Below are 16,765 nucleotides of genomic sequence, written 5' to 3'. Positions count from 1 at the left end.
TACCCACTGAGCTAAATTATAAAAAAAACAGGTTTATATTTTGAGTGGAATCATACAGGGCCGGCCTTATGGTTGGGCAATGTGGGCGACCACCCAGGGCGCCGTGGGGGGAGGGGGGAGGAAGATGACATGGCGGGAAACCCTGAAACAATGGTTAAAAAAAAAGTTGACTCAGTAATTATTTTTTTACACAGATCATAAGCGGCAGTTCAAGCAGCTCAGATTGAACAGAACCTCCCTCGCTCTCAGCCCCCAAACCCTTCAATAGAGAGTTCCAAGAGCAGGCTGCCAATTTGTTCGACTGACAACCACGGCCAGGACAATCAGTGCTCCCGTCGGGAATGTTGATTGGACGAGTAAGCGAATGAGCGGCGGCCGGAGGCTGGCTTGGTGCGAGCCGGAAGGTGGGAGCAGAGTGCGCTGGCTGTCTCACCTAGAGGAGTGCGCATGGAGTAGCGCTGAGAGTGGCACGAAGGTCGCTAATTAGACCCGCAGTTAGCAAGGCTGGTGGTGGGTGCCAAGTGAGTTCAGGCAGGCTTCTAAATAAACCAAACCGTAAAATAAACAAAAGAACCTCTGTGGTTAATGCAGAGACTTTTACTGAGCCTTGTTCAAGAGAGGGGAGTTTTTAAATATGTAGTCGTTGAGAGTGAGTCACTCTACAGTTAGTCATAGGTGAAATTTGCCTAGAGGCTGCAAACCTAAGGCAGGTTGACTTTGTTTTTAACTAAGGCAAGAGGGTTTAGATATTTAAAACTGGGGTTTCTTTTCGCTAATACTACACACCTAAACTCAAAGAAAGGAAGCAAAATACAAGTTCGCCCAGGGTACCATTTTCCCCAAGGCCGGCGCTGGAACCAATGTTCCCATCGTTTTATTTTGGGTACGTGGCCCCTTTACGGGGCTGCGTGGCCCATTCACAGTTTTGCGCATGCACGACATTTAACATTGAAAAAGCCGGTCCCGGCCTGCACCCGGGGAACGTTGCCATACATCAGACTGGCATTGTTCAGAGGAGAGCCCTTTTATAGGAGTAACCGAAAGAAAGTGAGCGACGCAACAGGCAGGTCAAAATTTCAAATCTATTGCTTTCACATAGAAGTAATTAATGGATTCAGTTTTGCACTAGAGCACTGTGAGCTGTTCTGGGCCCCACACCTTAGGAAGGATATATTGGCCTTGGAGGGAGTGCAGCGTAGGTTTACCAGAATGATACCTGGACTCCAAGGGTTAAATTACAAGGAGCGATTACACAAACTAGGGTTGTATTCTCTGGAATTTAGAGGGTTAAGGGGTGATTTGATCAGAGTTTTCAGTATATTAAGGGGAACAGATAGGGTAGATAGAGAGGAACTATTTCCGCTGGTTGGGGAGTCTAGGACTAGGGGGCAGAGTCTAAAAATTAGAGCCAGACCTTTCAGGAGTGAAATTAGGAAACACTTCTACACACAAAGGGTGGTAGAAGTTTGGAAGTCTCTTCCGCAAACGGCAATTGATGCTGGGTCAATTGTTAATTTTAAATCTGAGATTGATAGGTTTTTGTTAACCAAAGGTATTAAGGGATATGAGCCAAAGGCGGGTATATGGAGTTTGGTTGCAAATCAGCCATGATCTCATTGAATGGCAGAACAGGCTCGAGGGGCTAAATGACCTCCTCCTGTTCCTATGTTGCTATGTTCATAGATACATTTTAAAATTCTGGAACAAGTTGTAAAGTGACTTCTACTACATAACGGTCCTCCTTGTTACCATTTAAGTCAAAAGAGTGAGTCAGTTATGGCTTAACAATGAAAGGAATTGCGGTGGACTGTGGAAGGGAGAATCCAGATGAAAAATAAGGGTTGAAGTTGTTGATGTCAGTGTTCAGACCAGAAGGCTGAAGAGTGCCCCGGAGGAAGATGAGATGCTATTTCTGAATTTTTGCATTACCCTAGGTTGAAGCAATGTACAAGGCTTGAGATAGAATCGTTGGGAGTGGGAGTGGGAGTGGGAGGGTGGGTTGATGTGCAAGCCACAGGGAGTTCAGGATCCGATCGCATCAATAGCAGAGTACAGCATAGCAGATTGGAGGAAGTATATGTAAGTCGTTTTATGGCATGGAAAGAACATTTGGGACACAAGCTAACGGTGTGGAAAGAAACAAATGGACAGATGATGCGTTTACTGCAGTTGCGAGGGGTAATATCTGAGGAGGAGCAGCTAGTAATGGTGTTGATGGAAGGGTGAGCATGAGTGAACAACGGTTACTGGAAAGCAGAGAGGGAACAACAATAACAACTTGTATTTATATAGCACCTTTAACGTAGTAAAATGTCCCAAGGCGCTTCACAGGAGGATTGTAAGACAAAAATTTGACACCAAGCCACATAATGATAGAAACATAGAAGATAGGAGCAGGAGTGGGCCATTCGGCCCCTCGAGCCTGCTCCGCCATTCAATGAGATCATGGCTGATCATCCAAATTCAGTACCCTGTCCCTGCTTTCTCCCCATATCCCTTGATCCCTTTAGCCTCAAGAAATATATCCAACTGATAAATTAGGGCAAGTGACCAAAAGTTTGGTCAAAGAGGTAGGTTTTAAGGAGCATCTTAAAGGAGGAAAGAGAGGTAGCGAGGCGGAGAGGTTTAGGCAGGGAATTCCAGAGCTTAGGGCCCAGGCAACAGAAGGCACGGCCACCAATGGTTGAGCGATTATAATCAGGGATGCTCAAGAGGGCAGAATTAGAGGAGTACAGATATCTCAGGGGGGTTGTGGAGCTGAAGGAGATTACAGAGATAGGGAGGGGCGAGGCCATGGAGGGATTTGAAAACAAGGATGAGGATTTTGAAATCGAGGCACTGCTTAACCGGGAGCCAATGTAGGTCAGCGAGCACAGGGGAGATGGACGAACGGGACTTGGTGCGAGTTAGGACACTGGCAGCTGAATTTTGGATGACCTCAAGTTTACATAGGGCGGAATGTGGGAGGCCAGCCAGGAGTGTGTTGGAATAGTCAAGTCTAGAGGTAACAAAGGCATTGCTGAGGGTTTCACCAGCAGATGAGCTGAGGCAAGGGCAGAGATGGGTGGAAGTAGGCGGTCTTTGTTATGCTGCTGATATGTGGTCGGAAGCTAATTTCAGGGTCAAATATGACACCAAGGTTGCGAACAGTGTGGTTCAGCCTCAGACAGATGTTAGGGAGAGGGATGGAGTCAGTGGCTAGGGAACGGAGTTTGTGGCTGGGACCGAAAACAATGGCTTCGGTCTTCCCAATATTTAATTGGAGAAAATTTCTGCTCATCCAGAACTGTATGTCGGACAAGCAGTCTGACAATTTAGAGACACATGGAGGGATCGAGAGAAGAGGTGGTGAGGTAGAGCTGGGTGATGTCAGTGTACATGTGGATACTGACGTTGTGTTTTCAGCTGATGTCGCCGAGGGGCAACATGTAGATGAGAAATAGGAGGGGGCCAAGGATAGATCCTTGGGGGACACCAGAGGTAACAATGCGGGAGTCGGAAGAGAAGCCATTGCAGGTGATTCTCTGGCTACGATTAGATAGATAAGAATGGAACCAGGCGAGTGCAGTCCCACCCAGCTGGATGACGGTGGAGAGGCGTTGGAGAAGGATGGAGTGGTCAACCATGTCAAAGGCTGCAGACAAGTCAAGAAGGACGAGGCGGGATAGTTTACCTTTGTCACAGTCACAAAGGATGTCCTTTGTGACTTTGATGAGAGCCGTTTCGGTACCGTGGCAGGGGCGGAAACCTGATTGGAGGGATTCAAACATGGAATTGTGGGAAAGATCGGGCACGGATTTGGGAGGCAACAACACGTTCAAGGACTTTGGAGAGGAAAGGGAGGTTGGCGATGGGGCAGTAGTTTGCAAGGATGGAGGCGTCAAGGGTTGTTTTTTTGAGGAGAGGTGATGACGGCAGAAAGGAGACGGCAGGAATGAAAGAAGATCTAGCAGATGCAGGGGCTCGTAAGACAGAAAACAACAGGGTTACTGTTGTCATTGTGTCCCCGATAATAACTCCGAGGCGAGTTCGGAGCAAGGGGGGTGCGATATCGGGTGCAATTTCAGCAGGGCCACCTCATTATAATTTTATCTTCAAGGTTTGGCGTCCAGTGTGCGACAGTGGGCACGGTGCCTGACGTAAGAAAACTACTAAGCACTTGGTTTGAGTAGAAAACAAGGCTTTAATCAACTGTTTCACAACCATGAGATTCTAGTTACATCACTAGTTCCTGGTTACAGAAACATCCTGAGCAAGCTGGGCCCACGCCCGAGTATTTATACTTTCCTTGGACGGCGCCACCAGCTGGCCGCCCAGTGCTATCTCATGAGTCATTTCTACATGAATGGTAAGATTCACGACAGTGCCGACCCGCATGACACAATCTCAACTGGAGCATTTAAAGGGCCAGTCCAAGGGTGGAATTTGGAGGAGTTCGGAGTTGCAGCGAACTGAAGGAGACGTGCTGTAATGGATTCAGGAAGGGCATGGGCCGCGCCAAGATTTAACAACGCATTGCTTGATGCACTGCTGGGTGCAACGAGGAGTAGGAAAGAGATACTCTTCCCCAGCAACTGAAGGAAGAAACCTGCTGCTGCAACGAAGAGGGTGTGGTTGGAGGTGGCCAAGGAGGTTATCAGCAGGAGCTTTATGGCACGCTCCTTGGATTCAGTGCAGGAAGCGCTTTAATGACCTAACCATGTCAGGAAAGGTGAGCAAAGTGGCACAATCACCTACATCCTGTTGTGCCCACCCCCCCTCCGCCCCGCCCCAGCCCCCACACACTCTGTCTTGTCAAGCCTACTTCTTGCAAGTGGGGTGGATGATGACAGCCTTCTTGTGGCCCACCCTGCTACGTCATCTTAGATCACAACTACTGTCATCTCAAAGGACACCGAACTTGTGGTTAAATCGATCCCCCAATGAGAGTAGCAAACCGAGCATATCAAAAAAAAACTTGCAAGTGCACCCGCCATTCTCTTTCTATGCACTCACAACCCCATCTATCCATCCACCACTGACACTCACATAGAAACATAGAAGATAGGAGCAGGAGTAGGCCATTCGGCCCCTCGAGCCTGCTCCGCCATTCAAGGAGATCATGGCTGATGATCCAAATTCAGTACCCTGTCCCTGCCTTCTCTCCATATCCCTTGATCCCTTTAGCCTTAAGAAATATATCTAACTCCTTCTTGAGCCTTATGCAATTGTATGCCTCTCCCCAATAGTCACCCTCACCAAATGCATCCATTGGGTGAACACATGCCATTACAGTCAGTCATAGGTCTGTTCATTCTCCCATTGTCGGAGAAGTGAGCACAGAACACTGGGGAGAGAACCGGAGGTGGTCCTCTACAGATTTCCCAGTTGACAACTGCAGAGATCAGCGCTGGAGATCAGTGGTGTTTCAGCGTCCAGAAACATCGGAGATGGGGAGATTGGGACCTCTGGTGACAGAATTAAATATCAGCGACACACATGTCATTCAACACTCAGTCATGTTGATTTGATTTCAGCAGCGAGTGAAATATGATCATCTTCATAATGGTGACTTGCAACATTCTTAGCTTGCCAGTACTAATTTATATCTTTTCTCTCCGCCAGGACCTTCACGTGGGCAGCAGGAGTCGGTGGACCACCCGGACGGCAATTCCTCGGAGGAGCTGATTCCTTCTGAGAGTGCATCAGCGCAGATGCTCGCACTTCAGTGGATCCAGTTAGGCAGTTAGCTGGGTCTTCACCTGGTGACTCACAGTTCGCACGTGAGCACGAGAGACAGTTGACGTAATAAAACTCACTACGCTGTTGGTTTAAGCATAAAGCAAGGCATTAATCAACTTGTTTCAGAACATGGAAGTCTAGTTGTATTTCACTAGCTCCTTGTCTTACAAAATGTCCCTGGCAAGCTGGGGCCCACGCCCGAGTATTTATACTCCTTGGACGGCGCCACCAGCTGGCCGTCCAGCGTTATTTCATAAGTAGTTTCTTGATGATGAGATTTATAACAACAGTAGTGGGAGGGATTGCTATGGAGAGTCCACGTCGGAGGGCACAGCCCTCTCCAAGTTCTGTTCAGCTGGACACAGATGCTGTACCCTGGGGGGCCATCGAAGAAAAGGATAATCATTGAGGGGCAGCAGAAAATGTGTGGCGTACTGGCAGGTCTTCCACGCACACTGACACGGTTGCAGAGAGAATGGAGGAGTTCACATCAAGCATGAGTGGGTTGATGGCGCAGGGCTTTCCGAGGATGTCTTCTATGTCTTCTTCCATGGATAGATTGGCCAACACGGTGGAACATCAATCACGGAAGGCAAAGGAGTCTATGCAAGCCTTGACCACCGCCGTACAGACTCTGGGTGCCAACATATCTGGCACCTTAAATAGAATGACAGTCACCTTAGCTGCGGCCTTACAACGCGTTACTGATCTGCTCCAGGCTGCTCCCCCGCAGAGTGGTAGGAGTGAACATGCGGCTGACCCATGAGAGGGATGATGACGAAAGGGGATATGGAAGTGGGAACTCCACTCAGCGCTCCCACTTCTCATCGTCACTCCCCCCTCAGTCAGTAACCGATGTGCTGCCTCGTGTCCTGACGGTTGAGCCTGCCCATGCACAGGTGCAGGTGGAGCAGTTTTTGGTGGGGCCCTCACGGTCTCCAACACCCAGAGGCCATCGGCCAAGAGCATCTCAACAGTCAGAGCAGGTAATCCGAGCAGCCTACCTCGACCTCTGCTGAAGCAACAGGGGTTGCACCATGTAGGAAAGGTAGGAAATGGAAGAGTAAAGCTTTGTAGTTCACCAAGGGTATGCACATGGGTGTTAATGCAAGTGTTAGGTTATTAAGGTTCCGTTATTTACCAGACTCACATAAAATTTATTGCATTGCCCCATATTCCCACATTGCCCATTGTTGGTTGCCACGTGGTAACGCGCCTTTTCAGTTGCTTGTAGATGAATGGGAAGACATGATTTTACGGGGACCAGTGGGAGGGATGTGCAACGGGTGGATGGTTGGTTGCAGGACTGCTTTGTGTCAGTGGGATGGGTGGGGGAGAGTGGCTGTTGGATGTGATAGTTACATTGGTCTACTCTTTTGATTAAGCACCCAAACAAATTAACTGTAAATTAACAAAACTTTAAATAAAACTTAACAAATCAAATTAAAATTTGGTTGTCCGGGTTGATAATGCACTCCAGTCCCCGCGGTGCCCACCGGTCGCGGAAGTACTCAAGCGTGCCGGCGGATACCGCGTGCTCCATCTCCAGGGCCACCCGGGCGAGAACATGGCCGCGGAAGAGAGGCAGGCAATCGGGCTGAACGACCCCATCGACTGCCCGCTGCCTGGACCAATTAATGGCTTTTTTGGCCAGGCCCAGGAGCAGTCCCACGAGGAGGGTTACATCGGTCTAGTGGTAGTGACTATCTGAACCGTACAGCTACAAGGACGTCCCGGGCAGCAACGTGAGCGGCTGGTGCGGTGTTGGCGGGGGGGGGTGGGCGCCACCTTCATTCTCCTCCTCCTCATTCATTGGAATCCTCCGCAGACGATACGTGCAGAGCGCCTTGTTCCTTCTGCTGCTCCAGTCATCGCCGCTGCGCAATGCTGTGCAGAACGCAGCATACCACGATCTATCCAGAGACCCTCGCTGTATTTAAGGGCGCCTCCAGATCTGTCCAGGCACCCGAAGCGCACCTTGAGCATGCCGAGATCTGGACAGGGGTTGGATGGGGGGGGGGGGTCAGCAGATCACAGGCAGGAGCCTCGGCATCGGGGGTTGGGGCTGGCGGGGCGGGGGGGGCGGAGGGAAGGCTGGCCAATCGCGGCAGCACTGCTGCTCCTCCCGGCTCACAAGGAGTGCTCCAAAAAGCACTCGCCTCCACAGCCACCTGCTCCCGTCTCCAATTAGCTGCCGGGGTTTTCGAGCTCGGGAAACCCGGCCGGCAACCGTTAAATTTCAATCCGGCTCCCAACTGCACTATGGGGGCCTGATTTAATATTATAATGAAGGGTTCTGCCTCTCCAAGACGGGACACATATGCACGCCCTGCAACCCACTGCCGTAAAGCTGGCGCATACACGGCGGGTTGGGGGGTCGCGTTTAATTTTTAACCCCTCGACCCTCTCCTGTCCATTGTGGGGAATTAATATCGACCCCAATCTCTCACCAGAACAGCACCTCTGCCAATTCACTAAAATGTCAAACTAGATTAACTGCACAAGCCTTGGAGTGAGTCTTGAATCTACTAAGTTCTGCCTCAGAGATAAGGGTGCCACTAACATAGATAAACTCACACACTTACACATGACCTCATAACTTTTCTGCTCACTTTCCCTCCCTGAGCTGCCAAACTATTTTTCTTTAAGAAGAAATGGGAAGTTCCCCAGGTTACCCAGTGAGTTCATGCAGAGGGGAGCTAAGGTCATGCAGACCAGTAAAGCCTCAGGGTCAATTCCCAGTTTGTGCTGAGTTAGCTGATCTGGGTGGTGGCTTCCAGTCCCAAGGAGGTCCCCCCTTCCTTTGGTGTTCCCCCTGCAACAAGACCTCCAACTCTTCAGCATCAAAGCAGGACAGTGCTGTCCAGGTCATTCAGGAGTGAAATCAGGAAGCATAGTAGAAATCTGGAACTCAAAGAGGTGGGTTTTAAGGAGGGTCTTAAAGGAGTAGAGGGAGATGGAGAAGCGGATGGGTTTTGGGAAATTTCAGAGGGTGGGGCCTAGGCGGCAGAAGGGATGCATAAAAGGCCAGAATCAGAGGAATGGGGAGTTCATGGGTGGGCAGGGGAGGGGCGGGGGCGCGGGTTGTAGGAAGTTACAGAGATAGGGAGGGACGAGGCCATGAAGAAATTTAAATACAAGAATTTTAAATTTGAGGTATTGGGGGGTCTGGGGACCAATGTAGGTCAGCAAGGATGTGGTGATGATGGATGGATCTCAGAGCGGGATAGGTTATGGGCACCAGAATTCTGGATGGGCTGAAGTTTATGGAGGGTGGGAGGCTGGCAAGCCTGAACATTGGAATAGTTGAGTCTGGAGGTGAGGTGATAAAGGCATGGTGAAGGGTTTCAGCAGCAAATTGCCTGAGGTGGGTGATGCTACAGAGGTGGAAGTAGGGGGTCTTTGTGATGGAGAGGATATGGGGTCAAAAGCTGAGCTGAGGGCCGAATAGAACACCAAGATTGTGAACAGTTTGGTTCAGCCCGAGACAGTGTCCAGGGAGGGAGGTGGAATCAGTGGGAAAGATAGAGAGTTTGTGGCGAGGGCCAAAGACGATGGCTTTGGTCTTCCCACTGTTTAGCTGAAGGAAATTGCGGTTCATCCAAGAGTGGATGTCAGACAAGCCGTGGAGGGGTCGAGAGAGGTAGAGCTAGATGTCACTCAGATTATAGAAATGACTCGTCCAGCAACAGTAAACAGCAAAGCAATAGGACTGCTGAATGGGGCAAGAGAAGGCCGCAGGCTTCATGCGCTGCTGGCTTGAACCAAAAGTCATGATAATTGTCAGTCAGAACTTGTCTGCTGAACCTTGAGCATTGCATTGAAGTTTTAAAACTCATTTTACTTACATTTGACGATTAGCAGGACAACATACGCCTTTCACCTCATACCCGCTCACCACAGTAGCCTCTCTGTGGCTTCATTCTTTCGTCCCCCTTAATCTCTTCCCGGTTCTACTGCCTTTGCTCTCCACTCTTCTTTCTACCGCCTGCTCTCGGTCCGTGGGTACCCCCTCTTGTTCCTGCCTCCCGCCCTCACTCAAAGGCTTCACAGTTGTGGTGCCTTTTTTCCATAACTTACCTGGTGGTTGCCCTCACTTTTTCCCACTTCCCTGATTATTCTGAATTTTTTAAATAGCCCTGGTTTGACTTTAAAAAAAAAAACCCTTCCCGTTTTTAAAAATACCTCAGGTGTTCTGTGCATTTTTAAAAAGTACCATTATGTGGTGTGGTTTTCTTCCTCTGCTTCTCGTTGTAAAACCCCAGTCGCACGCTTTATTTTATGACTTTTCTTTTCCTCACTGTCTGCGGGTCTGTAAATTCCATGAAGCATCCGCTCTAGAACAAAATGCCTTCTGTTTGCTAGACACGGAGCTCCATCTGATTCGTCCAGTCTGGTTGTCGGAGGAGGCTCGTGCGGAGCATAAACTTTCAGAATAAGGGGGCACCCTTTTAAATCGGAAATGAGGAGGAATTTCTTCTCTCAGAGGGTCGTGAATCTTTGGAATTCTTTTCCCCAGAGAGCTGTGGAGGCTGGGTCATTGAATATATTTAAGGTGGAGATAGACAGATTTTTGAACGATAAGGGAGTCAAGGGTTATGGGGAGCTGGAGTTGAGGCCAAGATCAGATCAGCCATGATCTTATTGAATGGCGGAGCAGGCTCGAGGGGCCAAATGACCGACTCCTGCTCCTACGTCTTATGTTCTTATGTAAACATCAGCATAGACCCGTTGGGCCAAATTGCCTGCTTCTGTGCTGTACACTTGATGTAAATCTTTACTTGTAATGTTCTTTTTCCTCCTTGAAAATAGGGATAACCTTTTATGTTTTTGGAAGGTTTGTTCCCCATTGTCTTTTTTCCCTTTACTTTTCAAATTCTTCTTCCCCACTTGCCCTCTAATATTAATGTCTCTTTTGTCTCCACCCATGCACTAACCCAAAAATCTGTTTCCCAATCTACACACTCCAACACCTCATCGACTGACTACCCCGTTATCCATTCCATCCCTCCCTTCCCCTACACCCTACATCCCAAGTCCGAACTATATGCTCAAAAATCCTCAATGATTTTCTTACCAAAAACTCACTGCCTTCACAACTCACTTGACCAGATCACTTAATTCCTCCTACACCCTTCTCAAAACACGAGAGTCAGCTGTGGCTCAGTGGGTAGCACTCTCGTCTGAGTCAGATGGTTGTGGCTTGAGTCCCACCCCAGAGACTCGAGCACAAAAATCTAGGCTGACACTGCTAATGCAGTACTGAGAGAGTGCTGCACTGTCTGGCTGCCTCTCTTGTGCGGTACCCATTGATACACTGGGGGCATTCTGCGACCAGTGGGCACTGGAGAGAGAGCGTGTGGTACATTTGGGGCATTCCGTGACCGGTGCAATAGAGTGACTGATATAAGCAATAACATTCTGATTTTAAAAACAGAAAATGCTAGAAATGCTCAGCAGGTCAGGCAGCACCTGTAGAGAGAGAGAAATACAGTTAACATTTCGTCAGAAAGATCGTCGACCTGAAATGTTAACTCTGTTTCCTCTCTCCACAGATGCTGAGCATTTCCAGAGTTTTCTGTTTTTATTTCAGATTTCCAGCATCTGCAGTATTTTACTTTTGTAACATTCTGATTTTGTTTTATAAGTTTCCCTTTGGCTTTGTTGACAGTAGACTTTCCGTTTATTAGTTACATCTCCTTAAGACAAAGGGACATTTGCAAATGTGCTTCTCTGTTGATTCCCACATTACAACAGTGACTCCACTTCCAAAGTACTTCATTGGCTGTAAAGTACTTTGAGACATCCGGCGGTCGTGAAAGGCGCTATAGAAATGCAAGTCTTTCTTTTTTACACTGGACCAAGAAGCTTCATCTGTACAAAGTGATTATCTGCACGAACATTCTTGTGTCCTTCTGTGCATGCGCGTTGTCACCCAGGCCACGCACGCGAGTGCCCCACAGTGGTGGCTGCAGTGCAGTGCGGGCTGGGCTTTCCTCAGCTCCGTGGGACAAGGCCCGTCACTGGAGCCCTGCTGCCCGGAGGGAGCAGAGAGGGGGAGAGAGAGAGAGAATCAGAGGGAGAGAGAATCAGAGGGAGAGAGGGAATCGGAGATAGAGGGAGGGAATTGGAGGGAGAGAGAGAGGGAATTGGAGGGAGGGAGAGGGAATTGGAGGGAGGGAGAGGGAATTGGAGGGAGGGAGAGGGAATCGGAGGGAGGGAGAGGGAATCGGAGGGAGAGAGAGGGAATCGGAGGGAGGGAGAGAGAATCGGAGGGAATCGGAGGGAAATGGGAGAAGGGATCGGAAGGAGAGGGGGAATTGGGGGAAAGAAAGGGGGAATTGGAGAGAGGGGGGAATTGGAGGGAGGGGGTGAGGGAATCGGAGTGAAAAAGGGGAGAGGGGGAATCGGAGAGGGAGAAAGAGAGGGAATTGGAGGGAGAGAGAGTATTGGAGGGAGGAGGGCAAGAGAGGGAATCGGAGGGAGAGAGAGGAGAGAGGGAATCGGAGGGAGAGAGAGGAGAGAGGGAATCGGAGGGAGAGAGAGGAGAGAGGGAATCGGAGGGAGAGAGAGGAGAGAGGGAATCGGAGGGAGAGAGAGGAGAGAGGGAATCGGAGGGAGAGAGAGGAGAGAGGGAATCGGAGGGAGAGAGGAGAGAGAGGGAATCGGAGGGGGAGAGAGGGAATCGGAGGGAGAGAGAGGAGAGAGGGAATCGGAGGGAGAGAGAGGAGAGAGGGAATCGGAGGGAGCGAGAGGAGAGAGGGAATCGGAGGGAGAGAGAGGAGAGAGGGAATCGGAGGGAGAGAGAGGAGAGAAGGAATCGGAGGGAGAGAGAGGAGAGAGGGAATCGGAGGGAGAGAGAGGAGAGAGGGAATCGGAGGGAGAGAGAGGAGAGAGGGAATCGGAGGGAGAGAGAGGAGAGAGGGAATCGGAGGGAGAGAGAGGAGAGAGGGAATCGGAGGGAGAAAGAGGAGAGAGGGAATCGGAGGGAGAGAGAGGAGAGAGGGAATCGGAGGGAGAGAGAGGAGAGAGGGAATCGGAGGGAGAGAGAGGAGAGAGGGAATCGGAGGGAGAGAGAGGAGAGAGGGAATCGGAGGGAGAGAGAGGAGAGAGGGAATCGGAGGGAGAGAGAGGAGAGAGGGAATCGGAGGGAGAGAGAGGAGAGAGGGAATCGGAGGGAGAGAGAGGAGAGAGGGAATCGGAGGGAGAGAGAGGAGAGAGGGAATCGGAGGGAGAGAGAGGAGAGAGGGAATCGGAGGGAGAGAGAGGAGAGAGGGAATCGGAGGGAGAGAGAGGAGAGAGGGAATCGGAGGGAGAGAGAGGAGAGAGGGAATCGGAGGGAGAGAGAGGAGAGAGGGAATCGGAGGGAGAGAGGAGAGAGGGAAGAGGGAATCGGAGGGAGAGAGAGGAGAGAGGGAATCGGAGGGAGAGAGAGGAGAGAGGGAATCGGAGGGAGAGAGAGGAGAGAGGGAATCGGAGGGAGAGAGAGGAGAGAGGGAATCGGAGGGAGAGAGGAGAGGGAATCGGAGGGAGAGAGAGGAGAGAGGGAATCGGAGGGAGAGAGAGGAGAGAGGGAATCGGAGGGAGAGAGAGGAGAGAGGGAATTGGAGGGAGAGAGGAGAGAGGGAATCGGAGGGAGAGAGAGGAGAGAGGGAATCGGAGGGAGAGAGAGGAGAGAGGGAATCGGAGGGAGAGAGAGGAGAGAGGGAATTGGAGGGAGAGAGGGAATCGGAGGGAGAGAGAGGAGAGAGGGAATTGGAGGGAGAGAAAGAGAATCAGAGGGGGGAGAGAGGTCAGAAACTCGGGGTGGGGGGTTAAAGTGTACGGAGAGCACAGTGGGGATGGGGGAAGAACGTGATCCAGGTCTAAAGGGGGGCAGGGAATGAGAATGAGAATGTGATCCAGGTGGTAAGACGGATCACGTTCTTCCAACCCCACCCTGTTTACGCCCACACCACGGTCTCCCTCTCCACCCCCTAGACCTGGTTGATTTCTCCGAAAGCTCGGCAAGTGACATCATTGGACGGGATGAAATCCGGAAGTCACGACACTGTCATTATTCACTTCATATCCAATAATCTTGTTAACAATCCGTGACCCACACACAGCACCCCATTTATGGAGGGGGAGGTCAGGAACTTGGGCCGGATTAGGGGGAGGAAAGTCAGGAACTTGGGCGGGGGAAGAACTCGGGCGGGGGGAGAGGAGGTCAAGAACTTGGGCGGGGGGAGGTCAGGAACTCGGGCTGGGAGGAGGTCAGGAACTTGGGCGGAGGGGGCAGGAACTTGTTTGGGGGTGGGAGAAGGTCTTAACCGGCAAGGATGAACCCTGTCTGTTCCAAGTGAGCTCTGTTCTGGCTGGAGTAGGCAGTCAGAATGGCTCGAATTACACTTTGCAAAGTGGCCTGGCCAAAATAGCCATTAACTGGTCCAGGCAGCGGGCGGTCGAGGGGGTCGTTCAGCCCGATTGCCTGCCTCTCTTCTGCGGCCATGTTCGCGCCCGGGTGGCCCTGGAGATGGAGCACGCAGTGTCCACCGGCATGCTTGAGTACTTCCGCGACTGGTGGGCGCCGCGGGGGCTGGAGTGCATTATCAACCCGGACAACCAAATTTTAATTTGATTTGTTAAGTTTTATTTGAAGTTTTGTTAATTTACAGTCAAATTTGTTTAAATACCCAATAAAAGAGTACACTGAAAAGATGCAAAGTAACTGATTGGCAGGGCAGATATAATTACACATTCCAGAGAAACTGCTGGGTATATGTGTGGTCTTCCAATGAGACCAATCAGCAATCAGGACTTGTCATCCAAGGCGACCAATCAGAGCTTTTGGTGTTGCGAATAAACACGACCTCATCTTTATGAGTTAATAAATAAGGCATCTGAAAAAGACTAGTTCAGGTTTCTCTTGTGTTAAATCAAAAACAAACAAGTGCAACTAAAAATCTAGTAACTTTTTAAATAAACCAATTCAGAAAACTAGTTCAGGTTTTGAGCGAGGACTTTAAGTGGTTGCCACACTTAAACTATCCCAAACAGTAAACTCTCTTCCCACCGCCCCCCCCACCCTATTTTTTTTATAACACCAACATTCTGAATATATTTATTTACATGTATATTTTAACAAATTGATTAGAGACATCCAATTTCTAACAGGTGAATAAATACAAAAACCTGTAACTGTTCATTTTGGTTCTGCCTCTCCACCTATTATCGGGGTTCAGTTGCTGGAGATTTTCTATTTCTTTTAAATTCCACTTTTTTGCGATAAGCAGTTCTCCCTCCTCCCCATGTAGATTTCTCGAGGAGTGGCCAATGCCGTGGATACTTCGCTTGGAGACCGAGAGGAAACCGATACATTTGGGATTTTTTTTTTTCTGAAACGCGTTGGAAAGTTTGCGGACGTCTGTCTCCTTGAACCTGTTGCTGGGCTTTAACTCGGTGGAGGGGGGAAAGTTTCGAAACGTTTTTTTTTTGGAGAACTTTCGATTGGCAGTTTCAGTGTGACTTTCTTCACTCCGGCACTTCCTGGGAGTGAAACTGACATTCGCTCTCCAGGCACAAGGATAGCAAACATTACAATACTTTCATCCGGAATCCTTGCTCTTTTTCCAAGTGTCTCTCTTTTTCGGCTCCGTAAACCGTGGTGAACTTTGTACATTACAGATGGATCCAGGATGCAGACGAGCCTTCAGGTAAGATACTCAAATCAGAGCTTGTTACTGAGAGTGCTGGCCACGCCGCTCCCCGCGAACTTGAGGCTGGAGGACATAGTAAAACTGAGAGTGCAAACAAACACTTTGAAGTTACAGTAGGCTTCGATATGACTTTCATAGTTTCGCCCCTCCCCCTCACTGCTTCAGGAACACTGGTTTTACCTTACAGTGCCTATTCTTCATCTTGATCAAGCCAGACCGTGAGTGCTAGCAGGCCCTTCCACCGAGGGGAGGAGGGGGCGGGGGGGCATCACACCTGGGCACGATGCTGCTCCCAACGAATGTCCACACAGGAACATTTTCCATCAGGAGTAACTGGACAGTGAACCCCCCTCTCGATTTATTCCCTTCCTTCGTCCGATGACCCTGAAGCCAATTGAATTGTTTAGCCCTGGCCCACATAACTGGGCATAGATTAAGGTCTGTGTCCTGTTCTAAATGGCTCAGTTTCACAACATCCAGTCCATTTACCAGTTGGCCTTCAGAGGGCTCGTCCTGTTCATTTTTGTTGTGAACGGCTTTTAGGTTTTGTTAATATATTTTGTGAAGGTAGTTCGACAGCACCTCCCAAACCCGTGACCACGACTACCTAGGTGGACAAGGGCAGCTGGCGCAGCGGAACACCACCACCTCCAAGCTCCCCTCCAAGTCACACACCATCCTGACTTGGAAATATAGCGGCTGTTCCTTCATCGTCGCTGGGTCAAAATCCTGGAATCCCCTCCCTAACAGCACTGTGGGAGCACCTTTACCACACGGACTGCAGCGGTTCAAGAAGGTGGCTCACCACCAACGTTCCCAATAAGCTATCTGGCCACGTAGCCAGTCCCGCACAGGCTGCTTACTGGCTTTTGAGCGGGAGATTTTGCACGTGCGCAAAATGTTGAATGGGCTGCGCAACCCCTTAAAGGGACCACGCATCCCCAAAAAACTAGGGGGAACATTGCTCACCACCACCTTCGCAAGGGCAGTTAGGGATGGGCATTGCCAATGACGCCCACATCCCGTGAATGAATGAAAAAGAAAACATGGTCCCATTTTAATTTCCAATCATTAGGGATTGAGTCATTTTCCCAGAGCTACCAGGCACTGATTGGGAAGCATAGTCTGGGGGCAGAGGGTGTGAGGATGGGGCTGTATTGTGCTCAATTAACTTCACCTACTTGTGAACCTGTGGCCCCTTTAGTTCTCATAGAGTCATAGTCATAGAGTAATACAGCACGGATAGAGGCCCTTCGGCCCATCGTGTCCATGCCGGCCATCAAGCCCTGTCTAATCTAATCCCATATTCCAGCATTTGGCCCGTAGCCTTGTATGCTATGGCATTT

The 16,765-nt window shown here is 49.9% G+C and overlaps 1 protein-coding gene across 1 annotated transcript in view; it reads left to right on the top strand.

Annotated features, from left to right (window-relative positions):
* Positions 1-14,646: 14,646 nt before the first annotated feature.
* Positions 14,647-16,765, top strand: part of LOC147099034 (ICOS ligand-like) — a 40,135-nt gene continuing 38,016 nt past the window's right edge. Inside the window, exon 1 of the mRNA XM_085969578.1 lies at positions 14,647-15,416. Within this exon, the coding sequence (XP_085825704.1) occupies positions 15,388-15,416 (29 nt within the window). The 5' untranslated portion in view covers positions 14,647-15,387. The remainder of the gene's footprint in view (positions 15,417-16,765) is intronic.

This window comes from Somniosus microcephalus, chromosome 28 (genome assembly GCF_052327205.1).
Source record: "Somniosus microcephalus isolate GS21.2 chromosome 28, FLI_Smic_1.0, whole genome shotgun sequence".
Taxonomy (NCBI): Eukaryota; Metazoa; Chordata; class Chondrichthyes; order Squaliformes; family Somniosidae; genus Somniosus; species Somniosus microcephalus.
Note: the sequence above shows the minus strand (reverse complement) of the source record. Positions and strands in the feature narration are given on the sequence as shown.